Source organism: Cydia fagiglandana, chromosome 22, assembly GCF_963556715.1.
Source record: "Cydia fagiglandana chromosome 22, ilCydFagi1.1, whole genome shotgun sequence".
Lineage (NCBI taxonomy): Eukaryota > Metazoa > Arthropoda > Insecta > Lepidoptera > Tortricidae > Cydia > Cydia fagiglandana.
In genome coordinates this window covers 2,169,781-2,186,967 of record NC_085953.1, presented here as the reverse complement: position 1 = coordinate 2,186,967, position 17,187 = coordinate 2,169,781, and the positions used below count along the sequence as shown (strand labels likewise).

At 39.7% G+C, this 17,187-nt stretch overlaps 1 protein-coding gene across 1 annotated transcript; it reads left to right on the top strand.

Annotated features, from left to right (window-relative positions):
* The first annotated feature begins 1,184 nt into the window (after nt 1–1,184).
* On the top strand, nt 1,185–17,169 carry LOC134675569 (zinc finger protein 316-like). Its single transcript, XM_063533858.1, has 12 exons — nt 1,185–1,922; nt 4,596–4,747; nt 5,556–5,601; nt 7,014–7,204; nt 7,484–7,612; nt 9,161–9,237; nt 10,717–10,833; nt 11,639–11,848; nt 12,945–13,046; nt 13,592–13,758; nt 14,039–14,091; nt 14,974–17,169. The coding sequence occupies exons 1-12, from the start codon at nt 1,676–1,678 to the stop codon at nt 15,367–15,369; spliced, it is 1,887 nt and encodes a 628-aa protein (XP_063389928.1). The 5' UTR covers nt 1,185–1,675; the 3' UTR covers nt 15,370–17,169.
* Nucleotides 17,170–17,187: the final 18 nt, after the last annotated feature.

Here is a 17,187-nt window from a genome sequence, read left to right as displayed (position 1 = left end):
ACTTTCAAGAGCGGGTATCTCAAAAACTATTTAAGATATCGAAAAACTTGACTGGATAAAACTTGTAACTAATTTTACCAGCTTTCGGTTTGTCTTAGTAGTCATGTCGCTAAGACGCAAAGTTTCCAAGATATCAATGAAAAACCGAAAAATTCGACCTTCTTACCCCCCTCTTACCCCAAAGCACCGAAGCTACAGCCGGGGACTTTTGATATGTTCACCACCTAACTAGTCCAAACAAAGTTACGGAGTCAAAATTTGTGTTCCTGACATTTCCCTCTACATTCTCTACAACGTTTTTTGAGCAGTCATTTCCTGACCTATTTTGGTTGTTTTTCTGTAAGCACTGTGTTCAAAACAACCTTTTTTACAAAATATGTAATGTATTTGTTTGGGCAGTCGCATTTAATTAAAGATATGTAGTGTATCATATATCTTTAAATTATACTTCAAAAATATGCGGCTTTAAGGAGAAAATTGTGAAGATGCTTTAAATTCTACCTCAAAATGGCGGTATTTGTCTATGGTCATGATCACGTCACGATTACTTTTTTATCGCTATATAAATAGAATCAAATCAATGGTGTCCCGCCCATAGCGGTTGTACATGTGAGAATAAAGCGTTTTTATTCTATTTTTATTTCATTACATGTAATAAACTTACGTTATTTTTAAACTATGGAGTTCGTTTTATTTTAAGAATTAATCTCCCATCAAACTCGAACATTCTTTTCCACGGGTCACTCACGTTATTTAATATGACATGTTACGTGAGTGACTCGTATTAAAATATATTTTTTATACATAATTCTATATTACATACGCCAGTTTTTAACAAATACTCAAAACTGAACTGAAGAAGCTCCACTGCCAACACTTTCCAAAATAATAGTACAGTTTTAGGGGTTTTTAAGTTGAGCTCAGGGGTAAAAAAAATTGGAGTTGGCAACCCTGGCCCCGGCCCCATCCCCCTTGGCGGCCCATTCCCCCCTTTAGTACTCAACTAATTTGTTTTGTTTTTGTAATTTGTTTGCTACTAACCATAACATAAAAACAAGTAGTTAATTTCAATTTAATATAAACATACAATATATTTGTTTTGACTTACGTTAAATATGAAGATTACTTTAAATACGCTCATGTGAAATCAGTTCGTGTTCGTGCAACCGGCTATCATGGAAAGTGTTTACCATGTGTTTACAAATTAAATATTTTGTGTTAAAAAAAGTTATATTTTTCAAACTTCTAAAAAATATTGATTTTTCTCTAGGTAGCTGCGAAGCTACTTGCGCAACGCTACTGGACAATCGATTGACGTATCATTTGTCATTGTCAAAACTAGGTTTGGGAGATGAAAACGAATATACATACACACATACAGAACAAGATCAGCCATCTTTTTGGTGTTTTTGGTCAAAGTGATGCGCGTTAACGTGAATATCAAGCTTTTAAGCAGTGAAATGGTGAATAAATGTAATAAAATCTGGCAAAAACTTAAAATGTTTAGTAAATAAAGTGATAAACTTCTGTTACCTACTTAGCTCTATAAATTTCAATATAATTATATGTTCTACCCACACTAAAAAGCTACCTATTTCAATTATAAAGTCCCAGTATTTCATGGAACAATGAGTATCATCTTGTAAATCCTTTATTAATTACTTAGAAAATTAAAATGGCAAATGTAAACATGAAAGATGGAATACAAAGTCCAATGTCTGTTATGATCAAAAGTGAGCCAATAGAGTGTGATGTGGAGATTAAAGTGGAGCCCCCAGATGAAGAAGCTTCACTTGAAGCTACTTCTAGCGTTAAAAAGGAATATGAAGAAGGAACGGAAAATTTGACTGTTAAAGAGGAATATGATTCTAATGCAGTTGAACATATAACAGTCAAAATTGAACCTACTGTTTATAGTAGCGGTAAGTTTTACACATTCACTTCCAAGAACATGTATGTGTCATTTTGTACTGGAAACAGGGCTCCTGGCACCAAGAGTGTTAATAGTTTGAAATTCTATTTATCTATTAAGCCCTTTTATTCTGAGTAAGCTCAGTGTGCCGCTTGGCAAAGGCCTCCTCCAGCTCTTTCCATTGGGGTCTGTGGTGGGCCACTCTTCTCCAGTTCGGGCCCGCTGTGAGTTTGAGTTCATCCTCCCATCTCCTCCTCCACTGGCCTCCTCCTGGCTGGGTCTCCTCTAGCTCCAGCTTCAATTTGAAATTAGCATGGTCAATGTATGGGAAGACCGTCATAGGGCTAGAACTTAAGATTTGTATACATACTCTGCTCAGACACAGAAAGGAAGAGCTTCTCTCCATATGCTCTATTAACTTGTAAGTGGAGTAGGGTCATTGCGCTAGTTTTCACCTGGCTCTAGTTTTCGTCCACTTGACAAAACTTGAATATAAACCTTCATTGCTGCACAAATTTGGACTTATTGCAATCCTTAATATCTAAACAATTTATCTATCTACATAAAAATTATATTTCATAAGTAGCAAATTACAAATGAAATGTATTATTTACTAATCCGTCAAGTGGACAGAAACTGACACGGACAGTAAACTGACGCAATTACTCTATATTGTACAAACACAATAAGAGAGGCAACGAAAGAGCCTGTTGACACTCTTCATCAAATTGAACTTAATAGGTGGGTCATTCTAAGTTAAGAGGTATTAACGGTGTCCATGATACATATCCATACTTTTCTTAAGCAATTTAAATAAATTATGGTAATTTCCCTTAAAAGATTGCATTTACTCTATATACAGTGAATTTCAATTTATTTATTAATTCAGTTTTGTCACAATTGCACCTCAAACATGCAAAATGTCCCTCCCCTGGCCTGTCCCTTTGCAGGTTTTTCAACTAATCAGTAATTTTATCCAGATGGAATTCCCATAAATCCGTTAAATTTAGTATATTTCATAAATTAAAACAAATATTGATTGTAATGTTATTAATAAAATCCTTTAAACTTTTCTTTTTCATAAAAAATATTTATGTTGAATTTTGTCCCCCAAATTCTACGTCTCCTACCCTGGCCATTATGTAAATGTAAAAATATTGGGTTTATAATTGTAATTATTGCCATTTTAATCGCAATAGCAATGCATTTCATTCAATACTAACGACCAACCCTGCGACAGTCATCTTTTGGTTCCGACGTCAGTCATTTTGATCATTGACCCCTTTACTTGACAATGTTGTTTTATGAAAGTGGTATCTCCCCTGGTCAGTTTTATTTCAAAATTATTGATACACATACTTAATTGTATTTGTATATTTACTATAGTTTATGCATAGATTATATAAATACTTTATTTTAATTATTTACAGTAAATACTTTCACAATTATATCTGATTTGACATGAAAAAGTCATTCCCCTGGCGTCTTTCCCCTGGCACATAATTTTCCAAAATGTACAGTGGAGGTATGAATTCTTGTTTAAATGAATCATTACACTTTAATTTGCTCGAATTTGTAAGACTGCTGGTCAAAATTTCGATTTTGTTTATGTTTTTAAAGAGATCAGGGGAGAGACCCTTCTCTCTTTTTTACATAGAAAAAGTACGGTCTCTCCCCTGGTGTCTTCTAAAATGGTCAAAAATTAAGAAAATGACTGATTATGATTAGCTTACAAATATACATAAAAGAGTTGTTTCAATAAAAATATTGTATAATTAGATCAAAATTTTTACATTTATGTTGTGCCACTTTTTCATATAAGCGATTACCTCTTAACTTAGAATGACCCAGGTATTGAAGTTGAATGGTTTAGGCCAGGGGTTCCCAATCATTTTCAGTCCGCGGCGCACTTTCAAGTTTCTAATTTCGGCCCCAAAGCTCAGCTATTCGAAACAGATAGGTAGATAGGTACCATGGTGAGGTCGATTGCCTCACGGCGCCCCTTTCTAATGGCTACATACAGCACAGGGTTTGGGAACCCCTGTTTTAAGCCATTGTGGACGCTTAAGCTGGAACCCCAGCAACAACCAGTTTCCAATGTAACACACCCTTACGAGCCCCGATGCAAGTTATTTCGTCTAGTTCCACGCAACAATTTTGTTTATTTTAATAATTTTTACACATGAACATAAAATGACCCAGTAATGGGAACCATAATAGCAATGTGTAATGTAGTTTATTTTGATCGTATAATAAAATTGCATGAGACTTTTATTGCTGAAAAAAAGGACTTTTCAAAAACGTTGTCCAAATCACATTGTCCTCTCCTACAGCACTGCTGCATGCATGGGCTCGAAACAAAAATTGTCAGTACAATGGCAGAGCCCTGTTGCTTTCCCTAGTAATAGCCCTTTTCACATATGTTGTAATCCTACCCGTCAATAAAAAAATAAAAAAATCATTATTTTTTTCTTTCAGTACAAACGGTATTTCTTGTATTTGGATTTAGTTATTGCAGAGTATTACCATATAAAATTTTATTACATTAGTATAAGCATTAAATATTGGTAATTTTTAAACAAAAACATTATTTTTGAACAAATGCGAGAACCTCAAAAAATGGTCTCACTAGACGAAAACATGTGCATCGGGGCTCGTAATAACGGTTAACTTATTTCCACAGATGATGAGTTGGACCTAGCCAGCTATGCCCTAGCAAAATATCAAGAAACTGCTCAACCGCAGAACAATCTGAGCCTGAGAACTCGCATTAAGATACCAAAGAGGTCAAAGGATCGCGATGAGGACTATAAGCCACCAAAAAAGAAGAAAAAGGTAAAGCTTTACTCAGGGGCGTATTTTGAAATTCCCGGGCCAATAAGTTTCGCCATTCCAGGCCAAAAGTCAAGGAAGAAACACATAAAGCAAACTTGGATTGGTGCCCCGAGCCATGGCCCGGATGGCCCTAGGGTAAATACGCCCCTAGCTTTACTAATTATCATAAGTAATACATAGGCAAAGGGTCAGGTAATACAAATGTGGGTAGGGTAGAAAAGTGGTTTCAATCAATTGATGTGTGGAAGGGCGGCACCGTCGTCGAACCCAAGCCTGGCGGTGGACTTAGACCGGTGGCGTGTGCCTCGGATGCACATGCTGGTGGCGCGTATAACGGCGATACTGATCCTACATCTCAGCCAGCCCAGTATGGTTTAGAGAACGGTTCCACCGTTGAGATATGGTTTCTGCCCCTAGCTTTATTGTAGATCAGTAAGGCACTGGTCCCACCGCGAGCTAGTAAGCTATGAGCTATCGGCTATGAACACGAACAAAAGATAAGCACTCCGCTGGGCGAGTAACTATAAATATCGCCGTGTCTCCGCTGGGCGAGTAACTATAAATATCGCCGTGTCTCTTTTATTTACACGGGAGTGCTTATCTTTTGTTCGTGTATATAGCCGATAGCTCATAGCTTACTAGCTCGCGGTGGGACCAGTGCCTTAATAAACATTTATAAATAAATATTGTAGGACACTTTCGCAGGGTTCAAACCGTTTAAGATAAGATAAGGATAGGATAAGATCTTTTTTTAGTTGTGTTTGTATATATTGATCTCTTTAACTTATTAAATGGAAATTTGTTTCAGGGCATCAATGAAATAGTGAAGAAACCATATACGAACAAGGCAAAGAGTAAGTGATATTTCATACTTTAACCAGGGGCCAAATTCGACATGTGCAACTGTCAGATTTCGCATCCACGTCAAATCAACAGTTGATTTTATCGCATACTGAGTGTTGATTCCATCAACGGTGGATAATATCACTTGGTACAACCAAAACTCAACTCTAAACTAAGGGTGGTTCGGTTTGGTTTGCTTGTCACCCTAACTGTGGATTGTTAATGTCAAATTTTGACATTGTACGTATTCGAGAACTTATGATTTTTCCCACATCAACGGGAGATCAACACGATACCGTCGTTGCGCTTTCCAAAGCTGATATGTGTTCGATTTTTGATTGACAAATAGTTACCTAGCAACAAAATACATAAGGTATTAATTCATCTGATTAAGATCTCGCACATATAAGATTTGGTAAGCGCAACGACGTTACGTCAAACGTCGCTTGCGAATAGGGGCCCAGTTTAACCCTTTGTACGGCATGCCTGTCGTGGCGCTTCCATGCTCAGCCTACGCCTAGGCCTGTAGATAGACTACCCTGTCTTCGGCGGCGCGTCAAACATAACTATCCATAGGCAAGCCGGGGCTAATTTGGCTTACATATTTCCTTTATAACTCTGCTCAAACGTCCAAAAACAGGCAAGCCGGTGGGAATCAGCTTTTATGGACAGGCCGCCACTGCTGTCTTGTTTTGTTCAGAAGCCTACTGTATCTAGTTAAAGAGACATCATCTCTTCTGGCATTTATTGTTTGAATTCATATTTATTTAAGCCTTTATTTTTCCTTAAATATTATTTCATTAAGAAGTTTTCTGTTAATATTGTTGTTTATTTTACTATATTAAGGACCCCTTTCGGGTATAGGCCTCCTCCATATCTTTCCACCTTTCTCGGTCTTTTGCCTTGATTAGCCAATTTTCTCCAGCTGTAGCTGGGTCAAACAGATCACTGTGATACGTTATTTCCTGTAGACATACACAAGAGTTAAGGGCTAAAAAGGTTAATTTTCTTATTTAACCCTTATCCACGTAAAAAGGTCCTCCTTTTATTTACAGAACTATGATAAAATCATTACTTACATGCCCACAAGCTGATAACTATTGCCCACAGGAGAGAAAAATGTACAGTTCGCACGAACACGCTAGTTTTCTCTCCTGTGGGCAATAGTTATCAGCTTGTGGGCATGTAAGTAATGATTTTATCATAGTTCTGTAAATAAAAGGAGGACCTTTTTACGTGGATAAGGGTTAAATAAGAAAATTAACCTTTTTAGCCCTTAACTCTTGTGTATGTCTACAGGAAAGAACGTAACACAGTGATCTGTTTGACCCAGCTATGATATCCCTGGACCATCTTGTTATGGGTTTTCCCGCCTTCCTTTTGCCATTGTTTGAATTACTCAATCGATATTTTTCCTCTACAGAAAAAGAAAACTGCTACTCCGACAATGTGACCAAGAACATAGAGCTAGTGACCATAACGGAGGAAGAGAGAGAGATAGAGTTCAGAGATCTCTGGCAAAGTCGGCGGCACATGCGGTACTTTTGTGAAGACTGCGCTATAGGCTTTGTTATGGAGGAGCCGTATTTGTTGCATATGAAGAGCCATGCGCCGGTGAGTTTTTTTCTTGTGCATTTCAACCATTGACTTATATATCAAGACAGGCCTTCGGGGCCTTACGGGCGCTAAGAATGGTGCTAGTTCAGCGGTGTCACTCACAAATTCGAGCCAATCGTGCAGTCTAACGCAACTAGTTGCGACGCGACCAATCGCGCCCGTGATGCGAACATTGCTGGTATCAGTTTCGACACTTCGGTATCGTGGCGTCCGCGTGTCGGCTTTTGTGTTTGACACGGCGTCGAAAGGTTAATAAAAAAAAATACTTTTTCGCAGGAAGCAGGCGAGTTTATGTGCGAGATATGTCGTTGTCGCGGCAACAATAAGGAGCAAATGTACAAACATAAACTGCGACATTTCCGGCGCTACCGGTGCGCCATCTGCCGGCGTGTGTTTAAAGACAAGGTATAAACTGTAAAAGTGGATATTGTGATCGTCTAAAGGCCCAAGGGACGCAACAATGCGGTAGAATGAAATGGCAATATCACTTGCTCCGTCTAACGCATAAATGCGTCCCCCAGACTGGCCCACACTGGCCCATTGTGTACAGGGGCCTTAAAGACGCGTCTCGAAATCGCGCGGCAAATTATCGAACTCTGACTCGCGCGGCAGCCGCGCGCAATGGATACGGGCTGCCGCGCGAGCCAATTCGATCATTGGCGCGCTCAAACGTGCCGCGCATAGAACCATTTACCAGTACTGTCGGTTTTTGGCCGCCCGGCAAAAGAGTGTTCGCGCGCAGTTGGGACGGATGTGTATGTAGTCTTGCTGAGCTCGTGCAGTATTCTTTTTCCCCTAGATGCACTCATTTAAAGAAATAAACAGTCATCTTGCGGCCTTCATATCTTCTAAAATATCTTTTTTAATACAGTTGCTCAAAAAGTGCTACTTTACGTAGCTGTTTAGCGTGCGGAAAGTTGGTTATCTCGAACTAGTGCTTTTTACTTTTCCATTTTTTTTAAATTTATACTAGTTCCAATTCACGACTACTTATTGATGAGTGTTAATATTAGTTTCCTTTAAACGTCGTAATCAGCATAAAAACCTACCGTTAATGTAAGAATACGAAAAATATTACATATTTCATATTTAATTACTTACCTCTTCATCATTATAACACGTTTATTATTTAATATTCAATATTGAAAATTCCGTTCTTAATAAGTTGACTGAATGGAACGGAATAGCTGCCAAACGCCCATAGATATAATATACTTAAAGACGACGTCTAACCGAGCTGTCACTGTTACCACTTTTGTTTAGTGTACGATTAACAATGTTTTTCTTATTTTTTCGCAACTGTATTAAAAAACGTCGTTCGATACACGTGCGGAAATGTCATTCTTCACTCGTCCCGAGTCTTGCCACTCGCCTGCGGCTCGTGGCAAGATATCTCGTGACTCGTGAAGTAATGACATACCTTCCGCACTAGCATCGAAATGTACTATTAAGACACTGGATGAAAAAATACTTTTTGATACATAATCACTCCAACGATTTTTAAAGTGCTGGCAGGGTCGCCATGTAAGGTGTGGCGTCAATTGACACAGCTGATCAGTTGAAAGTATTAATTCTGATATTTAAGTAATATATAGAGATAAAGAGATCCCTCAAAGCGATAAGTTCGCCTTTGTACTTCCTACTAATTGTATGTTATTTTTAATGTCTTTTTGTACAGTAAAGAGCTTACTACTACTAAAAAAAGTGTGAATGTGCGTGTAACGTACGTATAACGCACACTACAGTACAATACACGATACAATACAAATCCTCTTTATTGCACAACCTCAATAAAACATTTACAAAGAGACAAGAAAAGGCGGTCTTATCGCTAAAGTGCGATCTCTTCGAGACAACCTTTAGGTAGTGGATAAATGATAATATTAATTAAACCATTTAGTGCCACAGACAAAATTTTCAAATGTTGTGAATGAAAATGATTTAATTTCGCAGGAGACAGCGTCGAGTCACGTGATGAGCGAACATGTGCACGAAGCGTTCATCTGTGGAGAGTGCGGCAAGGGATTCAGGTTAGTATTACTTGGATAAATTGCTTTCAATCCGGAGGTCGCGGGTTCAAACCCCGGCTCGTACCAATGAGTTTTTCGGAACTTATGTACGAAATATCATTTGATATTTGCCAGTCGCTTTTCGGTGAAGGAAAACATCGTGAGGAAACCGGACTAATCCCAATAAGGCCTAGTTTCCCCTCTGGGTTGGAAGGTCAGATGGCAGTCGCTTTCGTAAAAATTAGTGCCTACGTCAAATCATGGGATTAGTTGTCAAGCGGACCCCAGGCTCCCATGAGCCAGGAAGAAGAAGATTACTTGGATACATTGGCCAACGCTTTACAGTGGCGGATTTGCCTTAAGGCCCAGTAGGCTCGCTGCCCTCGTAAGCTAAAAGGACGTACTTTCAATGAAAATTGAATACAAACACCGCTTTTTGGCTTAGGAAGGCAGCCCGGGCCTAGGGCGGCAATATATTTAGAAGCGGCAAATTGTGACAAAAAATCCGCTAATGATATAACAAGAAATAACTCAAAATGTAGTCAATATGAGGGCGGCTGAAAGGGGTGGCTACAAGGCCTGGGCCTAGGGCGGCAGACTGCAAATCCGCCACTGACGCTTTACGAAAACTCCGTTTAAAAATATCCCTGGATTTAGAAAACACTAAAATGGCCCACTGATTACCAGTTCGCCGGACGATATCAGCCTGTCAGTTAAACGCGAAATTTGACAGTTCTGAACAACTGACAGGCTGATAGCCTGATATCGTCAGGCCAACTGGTAATCTTTGGGCCCCTTTAGTGTCAAAATTTATGACTGGGTTGTTCAATAAACGGGATAATATCAGAGGAACATGGTTCTTGTTGGAGGCCTATGTCCAGCAGTGGACGTCCTCTGGCTGATATGATGATGATGATGATGGTGGTTCTTGTGTTAAGATCAGGTACACTTGAATATGGGACAAAAAAACACCAAACAGCAGGCTTAAATTTGTTCGAAGCTCGCATACACCTACTGCTAGCGACCAGATTTTTGCAATTCCGGAAAACCTGATCTTGTTTTACGGAATGTCCCCAAATTTTCAAGTATCAATTGTAAGAGTATAAACACCAGAGCACCACTTATAACAACATTTATTAGGGAATCACAAATATGAGAGTATAGATCTGAAATAAATATGCGACGACGCTCTCGCGCAAAACCAATCTAACGGCTCGGCCACGACATCGAGCGACTTGCGACGGCGGGAGCGATAACCATAGGTTGGAGCGAAAGGTCCGATCGCTGTGTCACGCTCCAACCTATGGTAATCGCTCCCGCCGTCGCAAGTCGCTCGATGTCGTGGCCGAGCCGTAAGATGGACGACCACCTCTAGTGATGTGCCCTTGCCGGTTACCGTAGGGATGCCAAACACCGCTGAATGACGATTCCACCATTTACAATATAACAGAGCATAAGAAAATCATAAATTATATCTGTGATATTAACTTTTTCTTTTAGGAGACCAGCCTACCTCAAGAAACATGTGGCGCAACAGCACACAAAAGGGCAACGGCATGAGTGCCCCATATGCGAGCGCGAATTTTTCCACCGAAGCATGTACAACACACACGTTAGGTATGTAATTTTACAAAATTCTCCTACTCATCTCTCATGTGAATGTTGTTTAGATACGACGCTCGAGTATTACGCCTTTGTGCATAGATTATGCCAGTACGGGGCTACATTTTGGGGACATTGATAGACAAGACAGCTCGCAGCTAGAAGAAGAGAGATCAGCTTCTTTTATTGAACTGTCGTGTCACTGGAATTTTATACGAAATACGTTACTTTCTGTAAATGCCAAATTTGCCCGTCAGGCGTGGCTCACTCCGCGATTTCATCGCGTCGCAACAAGTACATCCGTCACACACCAATTTTGGTGGCTAGCCATAGGATGGGCGTGGCGCTGTCGCCACCTAGCGGTCATATCTGTCCTAATCGTAACAGACCCGTTTTGAGTGAATCTTCTGTACTATTATTTATTCTGTGGCCCTGCCGGCCTAGCCAAGGTTACAATCGCTATCGCTTCGACAACGAAAAGCATTATGTCTTTCTATCACTCTTCCATATTAGTGTGACAGTGACAGTTGCGTTTCGATCGCTAAGGAGCGTAAGTAATTGGCATCTTGGCTACGCGGCCAGTATAGATATTACATTTCCCCGTTAAATATTTCTCGCTCAAAAGACACGTGTTTATTAGATTCCGATTCAAAAATCAAATATTGCCCTATAAATACTTATTAGTTATTACTTATAATATTACTGAATCGCAATTAAAAAGGGATTGAGATAGCTGTCAATCCATATTGATTTAGACGTAAGTGTATGGAAATCTGTCATTTCTAATCCCTTTCTGATCGCGGCATGATAATACCTACAGGCGACACAACGAAGAAGTCCGCAACCCAGTCGGCCAGCTCTTCATCTGCGACCTCTGCTCCAAGCACCTCAAGAGCAAGCAAGCATTAAAGCGCCATCTAGCGGTCCACGCAAGAACTCGCAACATTCCGTGCTCGCTCTGCCCTTCCATGTTTCATACGAAGAAGGGATTAAGGCTGCACGAGCTCAATAAGCATTCCGAAGATAAAGAGTAAGTTATATAAAACGATACTTCTGTTTCAAGCATCTCAAGAGCAAGCAAGCATTAAAGCGCCATCTAGCGGTCCACGCAAGAACTCGCAACATTCCGTGCTCGCTCTGCCCTTCCATGTTTCATACGAAGAAGGGATTAAGGCTGCACAAGCTCAATAAGCATTCCCAAGATAAAGAGTAAGTTATATAAAACGATACTTCTGTTTCAAGCATCTCAAGAGCAAGCAAGCATTAAAGCGCCATCTAGCGGTCCACGCAAGAACTCGCAACATTCCGTGCTCGCTCTGCCCTTCCATGTTTCATACGAAGAAGGGATTAAGGCTGCACGAGCTTAATAAGCATTCCGAAGATAAAGAGTAAGTTATATAAAACGACCCTTCTGTTTCAAGCATCTCAAGACCAAGCAAGCTTTACGGCGCCATCTAGCGGTCCACGCAAGAGCAGGGGGTGGGGAGGGGCACTGCCCCCCCCCCCCCAGAAATCTCAAGTAATAAAAAGTGGTTTTGTCATTAATAAATTCTGGCTTCACTGTTACTATAATAAGGGAAAATTTACTATCTAAGGGTTCCCCCACATATGTCGTCGAATAGAATAGAAGATGCTTTATTCAACAGGCAAAATCCGATAGGAAAAAGCTTTGTCTGCGCAATAAGAGCGAAGTCGTCGTTCGGCTCGGCTCGCATCGGCCAGCGCCTGCCGTCGACAGCTTTTTCGCTCTTATTGCGCGGACATAAAGCTTTTTCCTATCGGATTTTGCCGAATGCGCGTCGATATATCTGGGGAGACCCTTAGACGGTTTTATAATTTTCTTAACTGTTAAAAAAGTGAGATGTAAATCTCAAAAGCAATGAAAATATTAAATATATATTAAGAACGGGTCACTCACGTATTTTAAGTCTTAAACGCTCGACATGTTTCACTCCGTACCGAGTAGTGTTATCAGGAGCTTGCGTTTACGGTGACGGACCGGCGCAGATTGCGTGTTGACCGTTTTTCGACTTTAAATTCACGAGTGACCCGTTCTTAATATATTTAATATGTCTGTGTCTCACGGGGTTTTGTTAGCAATGAAAATATTTATATTTTGTCCACAGACGGCGAATGTTACAGCAATGTCCGCAATGCGAGCGCGAGTGTACGACCCCCGCGTTACTGCGACAACATATCAGACGGATGCATACTGACAGAACCAAAAAGTAAGCTTTTTTTTACTTTAACAAATTTTAGCAAGATCACTAAGTCGTGTTACAAATTCGTTGTTTGGTTGTTTGCCTCTCTCTGTAACAACTTTATAACTAAACAAATTATACAATTAATAGCCATAATTAAATTAAACAAATATAATATTTTGTTATCTATTTGTTTAATTTAATTATGGCTATTAATTGTATAATGGCCACAATTCTAATCTAAGGGCCATAATTAAACAAATATAATATTTTGTTATCTAGTACAAAATCAGTTGAAACTCTGAAAGGGACTCGGAAACACCTCTAGAGACTTTTGTTCAGGACTGAAATCTATAACATATCCAAATCTCAAGATATTTAACTAAAACCACATTACTTTAGGTCCGGGGTCCTTTAACGCAGCCATTATTTTTTCGTGAAAATTATACGACTGAATTACAATGTCTAAAAATCCCTCAAATTTCTGTAACAACCATAATTGTGTTTATTTTTTGTGAAAATCCTATCGCTAAGTTTCTATTGTACTTATCTAAAGTAATTTTCACGTCCAGGTACCAATGCGACGACTGCAAACGCTTCTACTGGAGCAAAGGCGAGCTCCGCTCCCACATCGTGTGGTCGCACGCGCCGAGCCGCGGCAAGCGCGCGCTGTTCTGTTGCGGTCGCGAGTTCCGTACACGAAGCAGACTGAAGGACCATATTGCGATACATCATTTGGGTCACGAGAGGGAAAGGATACATAAGTGCGACCAATGTGATAAAGCGTTCGCGGTGAGTTTTTTAATCGACTGTTCTGTTGTGGTCGTGAATTCCGTACACGGAGCCGACTGAAGGACTATATTGCGATACATCATTTGGGTCACGAGAGGGAAAGGATACATAAGTGCGACCAATGTGATAAAGCGTTCGCGGTGAGTTTTTTAATCGACTGTTCTGTTGTGGTCGTGAATTCCGTACACGGAGCCGACTGAAGGACTATATTGCGATACATCATTTAGGTCACGAGAGGGAAAGGATACATAAGTGCGACCAGTGTGACAAGGCGTTCGCGGTGAGTTTTTTATTCGACTGTTCTGCTGTGGTCGCGGATTTCGTACACGGAGCCGACTGAAGGACCATATTGCGATACACCATTTAGGTCACGAGAGGGAAAGGATACATAAGTGCGACCAGTGTGACAAGGCGTTCGCGGTGAGTTTTTTATTCAACTGTTCTGCTGTGGTCGCGAATTCCGTATACGAAGCAGACTTAAAGACCACTTAGTGATACACCATTTGGGTCACGAGAGGGAAAGGATACATAAGTGCGACCAGTGTGATAAGGCGTTCGCGGTGAGTTTTTATTCTTGTTTAAGTGTTTACTGCAAAGGCTAGCACTTTCACATAGTCTGGTCGCACGCGCCGAGCCGCGGCACGCGCGCTGTTCTAAAGACTACATAGCGACACACCATTTAGGTCACGAGAGGGAAAGGATACATAAGTGCGACCAGTGTGACAAGGCGTTCGCGGAGAGTTTTTATTCTTGTCTAAGTGTCTACTGCAAAGGCGAGCGCCTTCACATCGTCTGGTCGCACGTACCGAGCCAAATTCGAGTCCAATGACACTTATTTCTTAGTTAGTCAGATTTTGTTAACATTTGGTAATTTTGAAGAGCTCCTCATTCTGGGCGGAATAAACACAAAATCCCAATGGGACAAAAAAGAATAACGTAATTTTCTATCGAGTTACAAAAATTCCATTTCGGAAATTTAAAGAAAGATTTTTAGGAGATTACGGTGAAATTTCACTAATTCAGAATAGGAAACACCAAATTGTATCGAAATCTGACGAAAAGAAAATGAAAAAAAAAATCTTCACATTCAGCTTCCAACATTTTACCCACATAAACACGGCAAGTTAAATGACAGCCTGTTTAATAACAACTCTTGTTGCAGAACAAGCAAGTCCTAAACCGCCACAAGAAGAGCCACACCGACAACACGTACCCCTGCCCAGACTGCGGGGTCCGCTTCAAATGCGAGGCCTACGTCAAAGTGCACCAGCAACTCAAGCACCTCAACATGACCCGAGCCGAAATAAAGGCTTTAAAACAAGCCAGAAAAGCTTTAAACCCGCCGAAAGGTTTACGACCCCTGTCAGTGGCGCCCAACTTTAATGAACCACTAAAAGGTTTACCTCTTTCAGGGGCGCCCAACAATGAACCTCAGGATTTGAGTGTGACGGAAAAGGAAACAAGTTTTGAGACAGTATTAGTGAAGCAGGAAGTGGACAGTGATAGTGAGATTCGGGTGCCGCTGTTCGATTTAGAAGACTTGAAAAGTAGGGTATGATTCAAACAAGCCAGAAAAGCTTTAAACCCACCGAAAGGTTTACGATCTCAGTCAGGGGAGCCCAACTTTAATGAACTACTCAAAGGTTTGCCTCTTTCAGGGGCGCCCAACATTGAACTTCAATATTTGAGTGTGAGTGAAAAGAAAATTGGTTTTGAGACAGTGTGGTAAATTGGAAATGGACAGTGCCAGTAACATTTGAAGGATTTGAAAAAGGGTGTGATGTGAGTGAAAAAGTATTTATCAAAATACTTGCAGGGATATTAATGTAATAGCCTACATTTGGACAGACGACCTTGTTAAGGTCGCCGGAAGACGCTGGGTGCGGGTAGCTTCCAACCGGCACGTATGGACGTCCAAGGGGGAGGCCTATGTTCAGCAGTGGACGTCTTACGGCTGAGATGATGATGATGAGCCTACATTTATAGTAAAGAGATTGTGTCACAAGAGAGCGAAACGAAATGATATTTACGGCGAGGGCGTTCATCGAATCATGAACAATGAGTAGTGAAGGGATTCTAAAATAATGCTGAAAGTAGCGAGGGATTAAAGTGTAACAGGGTGAATCAACTTTTTCTTGTCACTAGTTGCCATGGTTACGGTCTCCTGGGTCACTCTTAAAATACTAGTTATTTCGTATTTAAATGAACAAAACTTGAAGTTTTTGGTAGTTAGTTTGTAGAACATGGTACAGCAGCTTTTCTATGAAACTATGCTACTATTGTCTCCTGGCTGATGGGACAGAATAACAACAAGAAATAGTTGATCAACCCAATAAAATTGTAATCCAAGAAAATGAAAAACCGTTTTTATAATCAATGATGTTGTAAAAAGTATTTGAGTGTATTATGTAATGATCTAGTCTTCGCTTTGTAATGTGATGTAGAATAAAATTGCATCATTTTACAGGATGTGCAATGTAATACGGTGGGTATATCGTAAGTGAACAATAGTTAAAATTTACAGACTTAATGATTATTTCATTATTATCTTCGTCATTTTCGTTAGCAGAATTATCTGCTTAACCTTTCGAATGACGGAACGCGGATCCACGTTAAATAGTAGGTATTGAATTCTAATTATTAATTAATTAGAATTCAATACTTACTGCGCGGATCCTCATTCAAGAGGTTAATAATTAATCTCTTGAATGACGACCTATTATAGGTACAAAACTAGATTACTTAGCTCTTAAGTTCTAGACAAAATAATGAATTTAGCATCCTTATTATTTCTAGTTCGTTTTTTTTAGCATTAGAAAAAACTTGCAAGAAGGTAAGCGATCTTGACATGTCTTTTAATTGAAAAACGCAAAACGCATTATAAAAATATAAAACTGTTACTTATGAAAGCAGAAGAATATAAATGATCGTATTAGATTCATAATTGTTACATATTTGCCGTAACTTATTTTTAAAATGTGTTTTTCAATTAAAAGACCCATCAAGATTGTTTACCTAATTTCTAATGCTAAAATAAACGAAGTATAGTAGCATAAATAGCGTCAACCTACCTCACAATAACACAGATAGCAAATCGGAATAGAATCGATTTTTTATTAAGTACTTTATTCTTAATTGCGTTCGCTCACCGAAAACACGTTTAAAAAAAGTCTATGTACGGTAGAAGTACTAGTGCTCGACGCTGCACTAGTATTCGACATGGGCACTTTATGTCAAAGTGACAAGGATTAAATTTGAATATAGAAAAATCTTCACCGTTCAAATTTAACCTATATTACTTTGACATAAAGTGCCCATGTCGAATACTAGTGCAGCGTCGAGCACTAGTACTTCTACCTTAAGCATTATCATGTTC

What these genes read in the sequence shown, in the direction of transcription:
- LOC134675569 (XM_063533858.1), top strand. Translation starts at nt 1,676, where the DNA reads ATGGCAAATGTAAACATGAAAGATGGAATACAAAGTCCAATGTCTGTT. An exon ending in ACCTACTGTTTATAGTAGCG is followed by an intron (nt 1,923 to 4,595) that starts GTAAGTTTTACA and finishes TTATTTCCACAG; the next exon opens with ATGATGAGTTGGACCTAGCC. An exon ending in TATTGCGATACATCATTTGG is followed by an intron (nt 13,759 to 14,038) that starts GTCACGAGAGGG and finishes TACATCATTTAG; the next exon opens with GTCACGAGAGGGAAAGGATA.